General features: G+C 43.9%; 2 protein-coding genes across 3 annotated transcripts; both read right to left on the reverse strand.

The window, feature by feature from the left end:
* Positions 1-1,233: 1,233 nt before the first annotated feature.
* Positions 1,234-8,562, reverse strand: LOC131952195 (uncharacterized). The gene is made up of 5 exons (XM_059314762.1): positions 7,435-8,562; positions 6,796-6,900; positions 4,714-4,748; positions 2,251-3,986; positions 1,234-2,078 (listed from the first exon to the last, which is right to left on the reverse strand). Exons 1-5 carry the CDS (start codon positions 8,389-8,391, stop codon positions 1,234-1,236), a joined length of 3,678 nt encoding a protein of 1,225 aa, XP_059170745.1. The 5' UTR covers positions 8,392-8,562.
* A 121-nt stretch (positions 8,563-8,683) lies between these two features.
* On the reverse strand, positions 8,684-17,379 carry LOC131952204 (proteoglycan 4-like). 2 transcript variants are annotated; one of them, XR_009388519.1, is made up of 3 exons: positions 17,159-17,379; positions 9,903-13,919; positions 8,684-9,871 (listed from the first exon to the last, which is right to left on the reverse strand). XR_009388519.1 is itself a non-coding variant. In XM_059314776.1 (2 exons), the coding sequence occupies exon 2, from the start codon at positions 13,698-13,700 to the stop codon at positions 10,014-10,016; it is 3,687 nt and encodes a 1,228-aa protein (XP_059170759.1). In that variant the 5' UTR covers positions 13,701-13,919; positions 17,159-17,379; the 3' UTR covers positions 8,684-10,013. The 2 variants fall into 2 exon arrangements, 1 of the variants encoding a protein (XP_059170759.1); XM_059314776.1 differs by having other exon boundaries at positions 8,684-13,919.
* Between the last annotated feature and the right edge of the window lie 195 nt (positions 17,380-17,574).

The following is a 17,574-nucleotide window of genomic DNA, read 5'->3' on the forward strand; positions in this document are numbered from 1 at the left end:
TAGAACAAGTAGAATTTATTTTATTTTGGTATCTTCTATCTTGTTTCTCTTGACTCTGAGATTGCTTTGCGATTCTTTCAACGGGTGTTTCTTCAAGATCTAGACGTGGCTTGCCTTGCCAATATCGAAGATGATGCTGTTTTGAATCCTTGCAGGGATTAGCCTTGCTATCGTTGGGCTTTTGCGGGTTCGGATCTCGGCAAGGTTTAAAGTTCCAATCTTTAGGACTTTGTGGGTTCGGATCTCGGCAAGGTTTAAAGTTACAATCTTTAGGACTTTGTGGGTTCGGATCTCGGCAAGGTTTAAAGTTCAAATCTTTAGGACTTTGTGGGTTCGGATCTCGGCAAGGTTTAAAGTTACAATCTTTAGGACTTTGTGGGTTCGGATCTCGGCAAGGTTTAAAGTTACAATCTTTAGGACTTTGTGGGTTCGGATCTCGGCAAGGTTTAAAGTTCAAATCTTTAGGACTTTGCGGGTTCGGATCTCGGCAAGGAGTGAAAACATTTGTTGAAACTTGGCAAGGTTTTGACTGACTCTTAGATTGCCCCAGGTTCTCACGTGTAGCAGTGTTCGTGTTTTCAGTGCGTTTTTTAGAACTTTGACAATTCTTTTGTTGACAAGGGGTGTTCAGCTGTGGCGACTTTCCATACGGTCTATTTTCATTTGGGTTTCGGCAAGGCATCCCTTGAGAATCACAAGGACTTTGAGAGTTCGGATCTTTGCAAGACTTATCATAACAGACGTTCGGATCTTTGCAAGACTTATCATAACAGCTGTCCGGATCTTTGCAGGGCTTATCATAACAGACGTTCGGATCTTTGCAGGACTGATCACAGCAGACGTTCGGATCTTCGCAAGACTTATCATAACAGACGTTCGGATCTTCGCAAGACTTATCATAACAGTCGTCTGGATCTTTGCAGGGCTTATCATAACAGACGCTCGGATCTTTGCAAGACTTATCATAGCAGACGTTTGGACATTGCGATTCCGGATCACAACAAGGAATACAATCGCGATCTGAAGCTTCGCAGGTTGTAGTTTGACATTTTCCGCAAGTATTTTTCTTGATTGAGATGGGTCTGGCGTCTTTCTGCCAGGGTCCCGGTGTGTCGACTTGGCATGGGTTATATGTGCATGACCCAGGGTTTCTGCATTGGGACCCGCAAACCTTGCTACAAGTTTGGTTACAAACATTTTCGACTTTGTAATGTGAAACACAATCATTGTCTTTTAATCTTTGAGTCTGGCAGGTGGCGCGGCATGGATTATCATGGCCCGCACATGGATTTGCCATGCATGGGGATGGATAGCATAGTGGATTGCATTTTGTTTGGCCCGCACATGGATTTGTAGAGCATGGTGATTGATAGCATACCGGATTGCATTCTTTTTTGCATTTCGTTTGGCCCGCACATAGATTTTTAGAACATGGGGATGGATTGCATAAAGAATTGCATTTTTGTTGGCACGTTGATGAGCCAAGATATGTATTTGTAGAGCATGGTGCTTGTTCACATGGTGTAGGGCAATTTTTCTGGCACGTCGTTTGTTTAGTGAAACAACACGGGGCACAACACTGACATTTCCATGACTGGCATTGTTGGAAGTTCTGTCCTTTACATGGGGCCTGGCTTTGATATTGAGAACACTGCGCACTTGGGCAGCAGCAACAGGACATTGATGCCGGATTTTTCCGGCACGTTTTCGTCGAGCAGCAAGCACCATCTGAACACATACAGTGGGGACCACAGCGTTTGCAACACTTAGGGGTTTTCTTTCCGCAACGCGGCTGACAGACATCGGCTCGGCAAGTACATAGGGGGTGTTCCTCGTTCGTGCAACACCCACACGTTGACGCTTCTTGGCACGTGTCACAGTTCTTGACACGAGATTTCTCTTGTGGGCAGACCTTACAGAGCCTGCAAGAAGTACTGTCTTCTGGGCAGGTCTTGCATTTCCTGTCACAGGTACTGTCTTGTGGGCAGATCGTACAGAGCCTGCAAGACGTACCGTCCTGTGGACAGGTTTCGCAGGTCCTGTCACAGGTTCTGTCCTGTGGGCAGAAGTCACAGATCCTGCCGCAGGTTTTGTTGTGTTGACAGCCTATATCTACACACGTCCTCTTCTTTGGCATGCACTGCGGCTCACACCGGTAAATATCTTTGATGCACGTGATCTCCTGCGGTGACGCGTGATGCTGGGAGTACTGAAAGTCGCACGAGCCTTTGTGGGAGATAACCAACCTACTGGTGCAGGCAGTGTCCGAGTTTCTGGCGCATACCACGGCCTCACCAGGACATAAACAAACTTTCTCCTCAACAGATCGGCGTCTGGGCGGTCTCGTGGGCTTACATTTATCTACCCCGCTGCTAGTTACTGAAACACACGACATTTTGTTACAAGGGTCGGGTGGTTTGGTGCAGGGATCATTCGTTGGTGGTACGCAGCACGGATCTTCTTCCATACAACAAGACTGGATGCCGGTGTCTACGAGGGTTTTAACACACGGAATAGAATTTTTAACGCAAGTTTCATTCTGTGAGCGTCCGGCCGTTGAGTTTCTCTTGCTGCTCTTCCTAGAAGAAAAAGAACTCTTTTTGGAAAAGCTCCCTCCGCTAGAGACTTTACGGCATTCCTCGATGAACCTTTCACTTCGAACAAAGTCGAGAAAGTCTAACTCGTCTTCGAGACTTTTACTGGAACTCTTTTTTCGGCTGTTTATTTTTAACGGCGTGAGGATTTCCTTTTCGAAGATGTACCGCTCGATCTCTCTGTCGGTGGAGGAGTTGCGTTTAAGGAAGTGCAGCTCTGCGCATGTTTGAAGATTCTCGGCGTTCACGACGACGGTGTTGCTTCTGTTGGTGTTGCAGGAGAACGACTCGTGCTGAGAGCACGCGTTCTCCTTGTCCTCTCCGTCGTCATCGTCGTTCTCGTCCTCGTCAGGACGAGCCGGGAGCGAGACCAAATCGTGGTAGAAATGCGACATCAACCTTTTGAGATGTCGCGCTTGGATAGAATCGGGGATGTTCGCACACGAGAACGGAGTGGGCGAGGTAAAAATGTCGTTGGCGTTGCACGCGTTGGGTTTCTTTCTTTGTGAGGTGCCTTGATAAGACGACCTACAACACTGGGCGTACTTGCTGCTTGGTGGGAAGCAATACCACGGGGCATCACAAGACGCGGCGAAGTTGGCGCAGGGGCATTTCTTCCCGGGGGTGGTCTCCTGCTCGGTACACAGCCCCGGGCTGCTGTCGCTCTGACACAGCAGTGACCGCAACACCTTGGCCGAGTCGACGTCCAGGTTAAACTTCTTCGTCTTGCACTGGTTTCTCTTTTTGCTGCGCAGGGACACCTGGATGCTACGGAGCAAGGTCGCGTTGACCTCCGTCACGCTTTCCTCGCAAGGTAAGCCGGCGTCTTTGCTGTTGTGGTCCTGCTTCGAGTTACGCTGGTGGTCAGATTTCGAAAACGAAAACCTATTATTCGGTTCAAAGTTGTAGTTGCTAAAACTCTTTTTACTGGTGTTTTCTAAACGACTGGGTCTAGATCGCTGTTCGTAGTTGACGCTGTCGCGGTTGTTAAAACCAAGATTGCTGGCACCCAAACTTTGTCTCGGAATGTCATCGCCCTCATATTGTACGGAATTATTTCTATAAACAACCTCGTCTTCCTCGTATGGTTGGAAATCTTGCAAATCATTTTGGTTCGCGTCTCCGCGATTGTCGGTCTTTGACCGAAACGACACGAACGTTGCGTTGCTCGGGCGACGTTTTTCTTGTCTCTCTTCCTGCTCGTAGTTGTCTTCACAGGGGAGCAAACGATAGCACTTTTCATTCGCCATGTCAGAGGGGACGTAACCAGAACAATACAGTCTCCCCTCCAGAGGTGCCTCCCCTTGTCGGTACTCGCGCGGGTGTCTAGAGGCGGGGCACGCGTGGCAACACAGAGGAATCGTGTCGCCATTCAGACAACACTTGTGAGATCTGAAAATTTAAAAAGTTAAACTATAAAACTCAGCGAAACAATTAGATAATGAAATATTGTGAAAATGTGAGTAAAACATTAAAAAGGTAATGTTACACTAATTAAAGGTGTATTTACTGTGGTTTTTGCACAATTTCAATAATATATTTTGATATTTTGGAACGAGGCTGGTCATTCGTAGTAGAATAAATATCGACAGTAATAAGTTAATCGAAAACAAAAACCTAGAAGGCAATTAGGACGGTCATTATGGATCAGCGTGAGTTCGGAGCCCGGGCTTGAGTCCATCCAGCTCTAATGAGTACCTGGCACATGTTTATGTAGTAAAAGCTGCTGGGAGTAGAACTTTCAAATTTATCCCTTCATATGCGGTAGGTCACAGAAACCAGTTAAATCTACTTCACCTGCCTCAATGACCGCCTCGTCTTAAAAGGTCTTTGAGATCGGCCATTGACCTTCCCTTGTACTCAACTTTAAACTTAGCTGATCTGTGATTACCTTGCTTGACATTGCTAACCTTTATTGACTAACTTTCCTAGTAGTAATGACTTAGCCTTAATTATTTACTCACTTGTGATTGTTTTACCTTTAAGTCTACTCACCTGTGATTGTTTTACCTTAAAGTTTACTCACCTGTGATTGTTTTACCTTAAAGTTTACTCACCTGTTATTGTTTTACCTTAAAGTTTACTCACCTGTGATTGTTTTACCTTTAAGTCTACTCACCTGTTTTTACTGTGTTTTGCCGAGTCCCCGATATACTGGACAGAAAAGTATGAAAACGATTGGTTAAAAATATTTACAATAGACAAATCTTATTATTTTTTTTACCATACTTTACTAACGATAAAAAATAAAACTTTTTGGTTAAGGGGATAATAAATCATACATGCAAAAGAAATAAACTGCAGATTTTTTATTTTAAATCCCTGGATGGGTTTTAAAAAAGGCAGCTATGAGAATTAATTTTAATTTTTTTGGTAGGAAATTGTTTTTAGAATACTTAATTGTGTAATAATGTCGTGATGTGGGACTCTTGAGTACAAAAATATCAATCCCTTAGATCAGTGATTCTTAGAGTTTCTTCCAGGCATCCCATCCCTTCGGGGGGGGGGGGGGGGGGGAGTCTGTGCGCCGAACGAAATGGACTATAGAAAATATATACTTTTAACAGTGTCCGCCCCCCCCCCCCGAAAATTTTAATTCGCCCCCTCCCCCACCCCCACCGGAGAAAAAATGTCTGGAAGAAACACTGGTGGTTCTTAACATGCGTTTGGTCGAACTCATGGGGGGTTCGTGAGACAGTTCTCAGGGGTTCGGTGCGTTCAATAGAACTTTTAAGCCGGGTTCGGTAAATGCCCGTATGAAACTAATGGGGTTCGGTAGGCCTACCCCCAAAAAAGGTAAGCAACCACTGTCTTAGAGATATACATAATCAATATTATACATGGAAAATTATATTTAAAAAGCCGTGGGTAATGTCATAAGGCACACATTTTAAAAGAGGTTCAGTCTTCACTAGAGCAGTCCTACAAAGAAAACAACTAGATAGGACATTTTATGTAGATCGGAAGAAAGGGACATTTAGGACCGTCCAAATTAATGAACTGGTGGTAATGCGTTCGCAGGGAAATCAATTTGAATATTTTACTTAGGAGATGAAAAAAAATTAAATTCGTTGACAAAATTGTGCATTTTTAGAAAATGTATACAATAAAAGTTATTATTAAAACAAAGTAAAGCGGTCGTTAATACTGGAGGTTATAAATGTGTTCATCTTAATGTGTTAGCAACTTTTTGATGTGTAATACGAACCATCCAATTTTAAGCTCATCTGTGTAAAAGTTGGTTAATAAATGCGCCCATTTTAACATTAGCTCTGTACCACAGGTTAATAAAGGCGGCCATTTTAAGCTCAGCTCTGTACCACACTATTGGTTAAGAAAGGCGACCATTTTAAGCTCAGCTCTTTACTGCAGGTTAATAAAGGCAGCCATTTTAAGCTCAGCTCTGTAACACATGTTAATAAAGGCGGCGGTTTTAAGTTTAGCTCTGCACCACAGGTTAATAAAGGTGGCCATTTTAAGTTTCGCTCTGTACCACAGGTTAATAAAGGCAGCCATTTTAAGCTCAGCTCTGTAACACATGTTAATAAAGGCGGCCATTTTAAGCTCAGCTCTGTAACACATGTTAATAAAGGCGGCCATTTTAAGCTCAGCTCTGTAACACATGTTAATAATAAAGGCAGCCATTTTAGCTCAGCTCTGTACCACAGGTTAATTAAGGCGGCCATTTTAAGTTTAGCTCTGCACCACAGGTTAATAAAGGCAGCCATTTTAAGCTCAGCTCTGTTAATGTTGGTTAAGAAAGGCGGCCATTTTAAGCTCAGCTCTGTAACACAGGTTAATTAAGGCGGCCATTTTAAGTTTAGCTCTGCACCACAGGTTTATAAAGGCAGCCATTTTAAGCTCAGCTCTGTTAATGTTGGTTAAGAAAGGCGGCCATTTTGAGCTCAGCTCTGTAACACAGGTTAATAAAGGCGGCCATTTTAAGTTTAGCTCTGCACCACAGGTTAATAAAGGCGCCCATTTTAAGCTCAGCTCTGTACTACAGGTTAATAAAGGCTGCCATTTTAAGCTCAGCTCTGTACCACCTTGTTGGTTAAAGAAGTCGCACATTTTAAGCTCAGCTCAATACTTTTCTTTTGGTACACCTACACTGAGAACCTAGCTACGCCCCTGCTTTACACGTTTGTGATGAAGATTTTTTTCTTATCTTTTCACTCTAGTTTATACTACAACAACTCACGTGACACTCTGCGCTGGCCAGCTTTTTGTAAGCTTTCTCCAGTGCTTTCCGTTTCTTCATCAAGGAAATTTCTAGATTGTCCCAGACGTCACGCCACTTTGCTTTCTGAAAGATTTGGCAAGTCGAATTTATTACAAAATACAGTGTTAAACTCTATAACAGGGGCGTAGCGAGAGGGGGCGGGGTGCGGACCGCACCGGGTGACACCATTTAGGGGGGGGGGCAACAAAGGCAAAAAATAGCAAAATATATAGAGAAAAACTCGAGGGGGGGGGTGCAAATCGAAAGTTTGAGGGGGGGTGCAAATCGAAAATTTGAGAGTTTGTCCCTGGGAAGGGTCTCTATGCCTCTGGGGGGGGGGGGGGGGGGGGTGACACCATTAAGTGCCGCACCGGGTGACACCCGACCTCGCTACGCCACTGATTAACATTAAATCATTTCTTTATCTATACATTGCATACTAATTATTTATTGTTTTGTTGTTGTTCTGGTGAATGATTTTTAACTTAAATAATTATTGTATTTGATAACTTGTTGAATAAACATTTGTGTGTGTGTGTGGGGGGGGGGGTAGTTTATTTAAAACACTAACTTATTGTTATAGATGTTAACATATTCTCAAAATGAATACACAAATACCTTAATGGAAGTATGTGGCAAGTAGACCCCGTCATCGTCTAGGCATTCAAAACGACGCCTTTTCTTCTTCTTCTTTTTCTTCTTGGTCGTCGATTGGTTTTCGGAATTTGTGGACGGCGCAGGCAGCGAGAGGGAACCAGGGAACATGACTTCAGGGTAGGGGAACCCCGGCAGACCCAGGGGCGTTGGTGCTGGTGCGGTCAATCTGGGGTCACTGAGCCTTCTGGAGAAGGTGTCCACGACTGAGTAGTTGTTGGGGAAGTAGTTGTACGGGTTAGGGGTTGGGACAGCCATGGTACCGTAGGTTTGACGGGCGAAGGTCGGATCGGAGAGGTACGTAGGTGGCCTGTCGGAGTAATGGGCGGAACGGTAGCTCATGGCGCCATTGTTGACACTGGGAGGCATCTCAAACATGTTGAAAGGGTTCTGTGTATTGCCGAGAGGGGTCGAGGTATGGGGTTCCATGATAAACGAAATCGGCAAAGGGATATCATTAGAAAAAGGATTGATGAGGGATATTCGATCTGAAAGAGCTTTAGCATCAGTTATTTGATCTGGTTTATAAACAACGCTGTTTTCTACTGATCGCTTCGGTGTATTTTTAGAAACACGCTCAGCTTCTTCGTATTCTTTCGGGTCAACAAGACTCCCTTCGCGTTGGATAGTACTGATCGTCAACTTTCTTTCGCTCACCACTGAATTGTTTCCTTTAGTCACGCTCTGTTTATCGTTGTTTTGGTCGGCTGAATTCTTACTCGTTCTCGATGTCGTGGACTTCTTATCGCTGTCGTCGGCTGTTTCCTTGACGCTGCTGTTGGTTTTCTGCGATGCTCTCTCCGATTTATTTGTTCCTTGCTCGTCTGGTGCAGGTTTAGTTTTGGGTGTACTTTGTGACGCAGTGGATTCGTTCTCTTCCGGGATTGTATTGTTTGAAGAGTAATCTGCCCCTTCCATCATTTTCACCACATACCTAATTCAGTTTTTACAAATTGATGACCATGAATTCTTTGCAGGTTTTAATTATTTATTTTTTTTTTCTGTTAAATAAATGTTCATTTTTTCATTTTTGAACCTACGATTTGTTTCTTGTTCAAATACATTTTGTTGAAAAGCCAAAGTATTTTTATGTGTATAATAAGACTATCCTGAAATGAAAAATAAATTTAAAATAAAAATGTATTACTTAGGGAAATAAAAAAAAATTACGTTCATATACAAAAACTAAAAACAATAAGACAAGAATCACATATTCTGGTATTTTAAAATCTTTTTTATTGTGACTGGCGATTGATAGATGTTGAGTTGATGAGTGACGTGAGTCAGCAGTCCATACTTTTGTCCCTCTGGTGCCAACTGATGCTGGTCTTATCCGGAGCTGAGCGAAAAGCTGGGTTGGCTGGAACCTTGGATGAGATGATTGTCACGTGATCTACTAGGGGCTGACCTTGTAGACGAGCCGGAATTCAATCAGATTTGCACGTGATGTACAAGGGGCTGACCTTGTAGACAAAACAGGATTTTAATCAGATTGTCACGTGATCTACTAGGGCCTGACCTGGTAGACGAGGCAGAATTCAATCAGATTTGCACGTGATGTACAAGGGGCTGACCTTGTAGACAAAACAGGATTTTATCAGATTGTCACGTGATCTACTAGGGGCTGACCTGGTAGACGAGGCAGAATTCAATCAGATTTGCACGTGATGTACAAGGGGCTGACCTTGTAGACAAAACAGGATTTTAATCAGATTGTCACGTGATCTACTAGGGGCTGACCTGTTAGACAAGGCTGGATTGAATCAGATTTGCACGTGATGTACAAGGGGCTGACCTTGTAGACAAAACAGGATTTTAATCAGATTGTCACGTGATCTACTAGGGCCTGACCTGGTAGACGAGCCGGAATTCAATCAGATTTGCACGTGATGTACAAGGGGCTGACCTTGTAGACAAAACAGGATTTTAATCAGATTGTCACGTGATCTACTAGGGGCTGACCTTGTAGACGAGGCAGAATTCAATCAGATTTGCACGTGATGTACAAGGGGCTGACCTTGTAGACAAAACAGGATTTTATCAGATTGTCACGTGATCTACTAGGGGCTGACCTGGTAGACGAGGCGGAATTCAATCAGATTTGCACGTGATGTACAAGGGGCTGACCTTGTAAACAAAACAGGATTTTATCAGATTGTCACGTGATCTACTAGGGGCTGACCTGGTAGACGAGGCGGAATTCAATCAGATTTGCACGTGATGTACAAGGGGCTGACCTTGTAAACAAAACAGGATTTTATCAGATTTACATGGAGGTAACCTGTTAGACGAGGCGGGATTGAATCAGATTTGCACGTGATTTACATGGGGCTGATCTTTTAGCCGAGGCAGGATTCAACGCGTGTATTAGCTTTAATTATCGCGAGTTTTCATTTGAAGCAAGTATGATGTATAAAGTTAACAGTTTAAGTAAGTATGATGTATAAAGTTAACAGTTGAAGTAAGTATGATGTATAAAGTTGACAGTTCATGCTGAAGAATTGACGTCATGTGATCAGATGTGTGGTCAGCAATACACTACTTTAGGGAAACTCTCCAAACATAGTGGCCGCCGAGGCTTGGCTGTGAGGGTTACTGCTGTAGTGAACAAATCCTTCGTCCTCTTCTTTGTTCTTGGCGGGAATGTTTGGGAGGGTGACTCCTTCATTGACAGCAGCTTTATTTTCACCGCGGGCTGAAGTTGCCGCGGGTATAGCTTTACCGTCTTCATTCGTAACGTTGTCTGTGTCGGTTTTTTCTCTTTTTTTGCATGGTTTAGGAACTGGGTATACAAGAGCTTGTTTAGGAGGGGGTTGATACACAGGGGTCTGTTGCCCTGTTTCTTGTGGGTTAGGAGCCTGCATTGTTTGAGTGTTGTCTTTTGCGAGTGCTTCTATATTGCTTTCTTGTGTTTGGATGACTTTCTCCAGCTTGGCATCGCTGTCGTCTGCTTGAGTTTTGCTTGAATCTTCCGTTACCTGTGCGCCAGCGGCGGCTGCTGTTGCTGCTATTATGGCCGCTACGGGTAGCGTTGCTTTGTCTTTCTCTGGAGTGGTTGGAGCTTGAGGTTTTGTTTTATCATTGCGCCCTTTATCCATTTCCGCAGTTTTAGACGTTGATTGATACGTCGTTGAAGGTACAGATCTTGGCCGAGCATAGCTGGGGGGTGGTATTTTAGGCTTCGATTTAGCCTGGGGAGAGGATTTATTTTTAGCAGGCGTAGCTCGAGGTGAGTTTTTTTTCTGAGCAGAAGATAGGTTTGGTGAAGCTCTCCTTTGAATCGATGATGTTTTTTGTGGGGCGGGTTTTATTTGTCTGTTACTTGGTGAAGCGCTTGCATGGGGGGAAGAGCGCTGCTTCTTATCGTTGACTTCTGCGGGCTTAGGACTTTTGATAGTGTAGCCTTTCGGGGGACTGGCGACGCGCTGGGGTTGGTTGGGTTTTGTGTTGGACAAGGGGATGGGGGGCTTGGCTTCGAAGCTAAATGTGAACGGCTCGGGTTTTCGAGACGGGGAAGTACCATGGTAAATGATGGTTGGCGATAGGCACGAAGGTGGATAAGTCATTAAATTTTCGGCAATATTCGGTCTTGGTTGTGGTTTTACTTCCGTTTTCCAAGTTGGGGAACGACTTAAGATGTCAGCTGGTGGGGGTTTATATATAGGTTTCTTAAAAGTATTGTCACTTTTTTCTTCAGGTTTGTTTATGAATGACGTTCTTTCGAAAGGACCTCGCGCTGTGTTTGGATGTGGTCTATCATCAATTTTCCAGGATGGGGAGCGGCCTGGCATTTCAACTGTTTGTTTGTGTGCTGGTTTCGTACTGAGCTTGACAGGTTTGGTCTCGATTCTCCTGGTGATGGAAGGTGTTCTGTCTGTAGCGCCGGTGGTGGCGTGGCTCCTGGTGATGGAAGGTGTTCTGTCTTTAGCGCCGGTGGTGGCGTGGCTCCTGGTGATGGAAGGTGTTCTGTCTTTAGCGCCGGTGGTGGCGTGGCTCCTGGTGATGGAAGGTGTTCTGTCTTTAGCGCCGGTGGTGGCGTGGCTCCTGGTGATGGAAGGTGTTCTATCTGAAGCGCCGGTGGTGGCGTGGCTAGACATCGACCGGGGTTTGACTGTTGGGACTTTCGGTTTAAAATATTCCCATAACGTTTCTTTGGGTATGGCAGTTGAAGAAACTTTTTGTGCAGCTGTTTCGGGATTCGATTTGTCTTTGGGTGTTGGCATTTTAGGTAACTGATCTTTTGGTGACAGTTCTTTTTGAGTTTGTTCTTTTGGTGAGGGTTCTTTTACTGGATTATCTTTTGCTGGATTATCTTTTGCTGGGGGCATTTTTGGCGGTGGTTCATCGGGTAGGTTTGACTCTTTTTTTGGTTTTATAGTTTGAGATGTCGTTTTCGGTGGAAAGTTTTTATTCCATCTTCCAGTTTCTTTTGGTGAGGGGTTTTTTGGCGGTATTTCATCATTTAGGTTTGACTCTTTTATTGGTTTCATAGTTTGAGATGTCGTTTTCGGTGGGGAGTTTGTATTCGGCCTTCCGGTTTCTGTTGGTGAGGGGTTTATTGGCGGTGGTTCATCATTTAGGTTTGACTCTTTTATTGGTTTCATAGTTTGAGATGTCGTTTTCGATGGAAAGTTTTTATTCCATCTTCCGGTTTCTGTTGGTGAGGGGTATATTGGCGGTGGTTCATCATTTAGGTTTGACTCTTTTATTGGTTTCATAGTTTGAGATGTTTTCGGTGGAAAGTTTTTATTCCCTCTTCCGGTTTCTGTTGGTGAGGGGTTTATTGGCGGTGGTTCATCATTTAGGTTTGACTCTTTTATTGGTTTCATAGTTTGAGATGTCGTTTTCGGTGGGGAGTTTGTAGTAGGTCTTCTGGTTTCTTTTGATTTCGGTGACGGAATTTTCGTTGAAGATTTTTTTTGTGACGGCTTTATTAGTGGGGAATCTTTGAAATAGCCCTCTATTTCGTCCAACTCTGTAGGGCCAAGAAAAGTGGGCGTTTCTTCAGGTGGTAGGAGAGTCTCGACGAAGTTTTCTGACGTCACGGCGTGCGATGTCGGCTTTACAACTTTTGGGGACTCAGGTTTTAGGTACGTGTTGACTTTGGTTTGATCATTGACCATGACGTGAAGTGTGGGTGGGTATTTGTTTTCGAAAGTCACAGTGTTGGACTTATCGGCTGGCACCACAACAGGTTCAGATCTTAAGACGATTCTAGGCTGACGAGATGCGAATGATACCGGTTCTTCTTTAACTGGCTCATTTTCAGTTAAGATAGTTGGGGTAAGTACTGTAGGTACTAACTGTGAGACTTGATATGCCTCCAGCTTCTCAGGATCGCTGGTTATCTTGTGTGAAACAGGCGCGCAAAGAGAAGGGGGGATGGGAATTACCGGTGGCAATATAGAAGGGGGTATGGGGGGATGTGTCTGTCCTATTTTCTGCGAACATGTGGAAATAGTTGAACCGGAAACACTTCTTGTTAGCTTGTAGTTCGCTGTCTTACGCAGCTCTTTCTTTTTGAGATTTGAATCTTCTCGAGGTTTTGAAGTCACGCGATAGGACATTTTGTTGGACTCAGCAATTTTAACACTACTAGAGTCGACTACTTTGAAGTCTTTTACTACTGCCAAAGGCGACGCTACCTTTTTATCTTTGAATAGATTCGGTGACGGACTGCGGGTCGCACTTGTTTTGGCATTCTTCGTTACCTGGGACCTGGATCGTTTGGCGTGTTGCGGTGAAGTGGATGCTTTTCTAGCCTCCCTCTTGTGCTGCTCAGGCTTCACCGGTGGTGTTTCTTTCTTCTCCGGGTTTTTTGTCATTTGGCTGAGTATGTTCTCTATAGCGGCGTCGATTTGTTGAGGGGTTGCTGAGACCTTCTTGACAGGTTCCCGCTGGGCGGGTCCCGTGGTGCTTGTTTCCTTGGCGGCGAAGAACGAGCTAATGTACCCCAAGGCGGAGGACAGGGTGCCGGCTGGGGGCTCGGGCGGGGGAGTTTTAGGCTTGGGTTTCTTCAGGGACGGCGGCTTGAAAGATATGGACGAGGTCCTTTCAGTAGGAACATAGTCTGGCGTGGGGACCGCACGCTTGACAGGGAGCACGGTGGGGATGGGTTTTTCAGCCAGGTTCATCCGGTTCAGGACGCCGATCTGAGGCCGAATAGCGGTGTCTTTCTTGCTCTCGTCCGTGTCGGCGAGTTGCGTTGGTGGTGGAGGCGGAAGAGACATCTTGGTCGGGGTCAATCAAGCAAGGCGACCTTGACTCGGAGTTCAGCGATTCACGTGGCACTATAAAAAAAACAACTTGGTTCTTGACTGGTTGTCAACGGGGGCTTGAGTACAGAATGTGTTAGACGTTGGTTCGGGTTAACAGGGTAAACTGACGGCTTTCTCTGAGGTCATCCCAATCCGATTCCGGTAAAATCTCCAGTCCGATGATAATCAAAGCTGCGAACAATAAAATAAACTTTTGAGACAACAAAATAACGGGAGTAAATATAACAAATAATAATAGTCTTAATATTTTTCTCCCATCACTTGCGCATCTTTAAATCTCTACATTTATTTACTGAATAAAAAGAGTTGACAAAGTGCGTCTATTAACATCAGCAACCAGCTTAACAGGCTTAAAACATCATGCTTGTATTCAATAATAAGTTCACAGATAAGTCTTTGAGACTGTTATGAGGTACCATATGGTTATTGCTCGGTATTTAGAAGGATCAAGCATATCATAAAGGATAACACTAGTGATACAATGTTATCGTTTTAAAACAAAGACTTTAATGTTAAAATTAGATTAGACTATGCTTAGAGCTTTGATTATGTTAGCGATATATATGCTTGACTGAGCATCGGCCAACAGGTACCCGCTAAGAAAATACCCTAAATTATACATATAATTAATTACTCTTATTTACGCATTTACACGTAATACTTAATGTAAATATTCAAGCATACAAGCATATTTGGAGTAAGTTCCAATTGGTGTTGTAATGTGAAGTACTTGTAAAAATGCCGGCAAATCATCTTGAGACAATCTTCTTATAGTATCGTAACCCTTTATCCTGAACTTAACCCAAGCTTACTTAACTCCTACTCTAGCCTGACCCTAACCATATTCCCCCCCCCCCCCCAATCCCAAATCTAATACTAATACCACAATAAAGAAAAAAAAAATCTTACTCTCGTGAACTACCGGCGTTTTTATAAGACCTCGTTATCGACTATAATTAGTATGGGACAGAACATGACGCACTCGGACACAAACACTCACTCAAAGAAAAATGCAAAGCGTCACATGCAGACGACAGAGAACTGGGCCCACACTAGAAAATTATACGCTCATCTTGAGGAGGCAGTCGACATTGCGACGGAGGGCTCTGCTGACGAAGACAACTACCTGAACATAGTTGTAGCCAATGGATTATAGAGACTGTAGATGGGCGCGTTGACAAATACAACATTCGTTTCGTGCTGGGTTTTATTTTAATTTTTTGGGGTGGTTTTTTTTTTTGTTTTTTTGAGTGGGGTTTTTTTTTGCCATTTCTGTGGCTTGATTTTATACAGGACAATTAATTAAATAAATGCTGTTTAAGAATGGTTTTCTTTTAATTTAGAAAATGTATTGAGAAAAACAAGGATGTCATGTCCCAATAGCCTAAACAAAAGTTTAATTAAGCTATCCTAATTAGGCCTATGTCAATCAACCATGCATACATATTCGTGTGGAGAGAATAACCGATGCTTTCGGTCATTAGCGGTGTGGGTATCGAGAATAAAATGCTAAAACCTATATAGTGGGTTTTAGTATTGTAATCGATGATGATAGTTTGCGAATACGCAAATATGGCTAATTGACAATTCCCAGCATAAATTATTTCAGGTAATAAAAACAACATGGGCAAGCTATACAGCCTGCAGATAATTTTAAAGCCAGCTGTTAACATAAGCTTACTTTCTCGCTTAAGTCTAAACTTAAGATTGTCAGTTTTAATCAGCGTTTCCTTCAGACATTTTTCTCAAGGTGGGGGTGGGGGGGGGGGGGGAAGGTGAGCAGGCTAAATTTTTCGAGGGTGGGGAGGGAGGGGCGGACACTGGTATAAGTAAATATTTTCTATTTAAGATCTTTTTTATCCGGGGCGTGAAGGGGGGGGGGGGGGAGTTCAGAGTCACCTCCCCCACCCCCCCCCCCCCCCCTTTTTTTCGAAGAGATGCCTGAAAGAAACTCTGGTTTCAATTCACAGTTATTTACGCACTTTATAGATCTAGTCAATGATGACTGTTGCAATTCAAAATTGGTAAGAAACGACATCATCTTAAAGTTCTCGTTTCATTGTTGGGTTATTCTTTTTTTTTTAAATGGATCTAGAAATCTAGATCTAGATCTTCTAAGTCTTGGCTCCCCAATGTTTACCATGTCTACCTGACCTTGAATTCAGCCAAGCATGTCTTCCGGATCTAGATGACTTTTTTTTAAATAAATACTAACAGTCAACGCGATCCATATTACATATTCAAACCTGACGGTCTATGGGGTAAGTGAAGTAGAGTTCACTTGTTTATGTGACCTCGGCATATGAAGAGATAGTGTGGTCAGCACTATGCCCAGCTGCCTTTACTTTCCCTAACGCGAGTTAGGTACCCATCAGAGTTGGATGGACTCAGGGACGGTCTACTGCCTTGAACCCGGATTCGAACTCGAGACTTACGGGTTAGTAGTCCAGCTCTCTACCGCTAGACCACTCCGTCCCATGGTGGCTGGGTGGGCAGATCAGAATTAGCCAACAATCAACAGTTTAATTGATACTGTGCAATTACAAATCTTACATTATTAATAATATTGGCATAAATAACACAAAGGACGAATGCTCCTTGGCAGTCAATCCACAAGGACTGGGAAACTAATTAAAAAGGCTTGCTAGTCCCCCTGTTTCAGACACCCCTCTCCACACAGCAGATGGATCCAAGGGAGAGGCATTACATGTAGGTCTACAACTTACTTAACATCAGATGTGTAACAGGAGCGAGCGATAGAAAACCAGAGTTGGTAATCCCATCGCCGGTTTGATTTCGGAGATATCTTAATCTAGATCTAGATGGGTTGTTGTCCACAGCTATCGAAGCTCATATACCAGAGGGTTGAGGCTCTAGACTATGAGTTAGCAACCACGCGCTTTCCCACCCAACCACGCTAACGTTTAGACTAGTATATTACATACTAGATCTAGATCTAGATCTAAAAAAAAAGTCTTACGGCGTTTCTGAACAGTGGGACGGCGTGGCCTAGAAGTAGAGCGCTGGACTGCTAACCGGAATGTCTCGAGTTCAAACCTGGGCTCAAGTCAGTCGAACGTCCCTGAGTCCACCCAGCCTTGACGAGTACCTAACTCACGTTAGGGAAATAATGGGCGGCTGGGCATAGTACTGAGCACCATTCATATGCCGAGGTCACAGAAACAGGACCGTCCGGTTTGAAAAGGGAACTGTACTGTACTGTATCTGAACAGGCCCTACTACTAGATCAAGGCCTTGAACCTACTAGATCTACCTAAGGCCTAGACGGATCTTAATTTCGATACCGCTAGTGGGTTTAATTTCAAGCCGAATAAACAGCCGTTTGGAAAGGCCAATTCACTAAACATAAAAACAATTGTAGGTCATAAATAAGCTTAAAAATCACTCACCCATTTCGAAGAGGCAGACGCTGAAAAAAATGAGAGAAGAGAGAATTGTGTCGGATGGAGGGCACGGCAACAGAGCTGAAAGGTTTACTACTGCAGGAGGTTGAAGATTAGAGATGGATGTAAGGTCACCCGTCAGGCAATCGTCGCAGCACCATGTCTTGCCGACATTCTTAGTTGATCCTATTTTGACGTCATCTGGTTGTCATGCGACGTTTCGGCTGTGTTCAGTTCGGGTGCGCGCCGGTGCAATGTGCGCATTAGGTCCTTGGTATGAATAAACATATTTAACTAGCAGTTTGAACTACTTCGCGCTAGAGTTTTGAATTATTGTGATTTCTTTAATAATTAACTTTAATAAATTTGAGTTAGAGATTAGCCGTACCCACATACTACGGTATAAGTCGATAAAGGTACTC

This window comes from Physella acuta, unplaced genomic scaffold (assembly GCF_028476545.2).
Source record: "Physella acuta isolate Inbredline_101_S28 unplaced genomic scaffold, ASM2847654v3 ptg000859l, whole genome shotgun sequence".
Taxonomy (NCBI): domain Eukaryota; kingdom Metazoa; phylum Mollusca; class Gastropoda; family Physidae; genus Physella; species Physella acuta.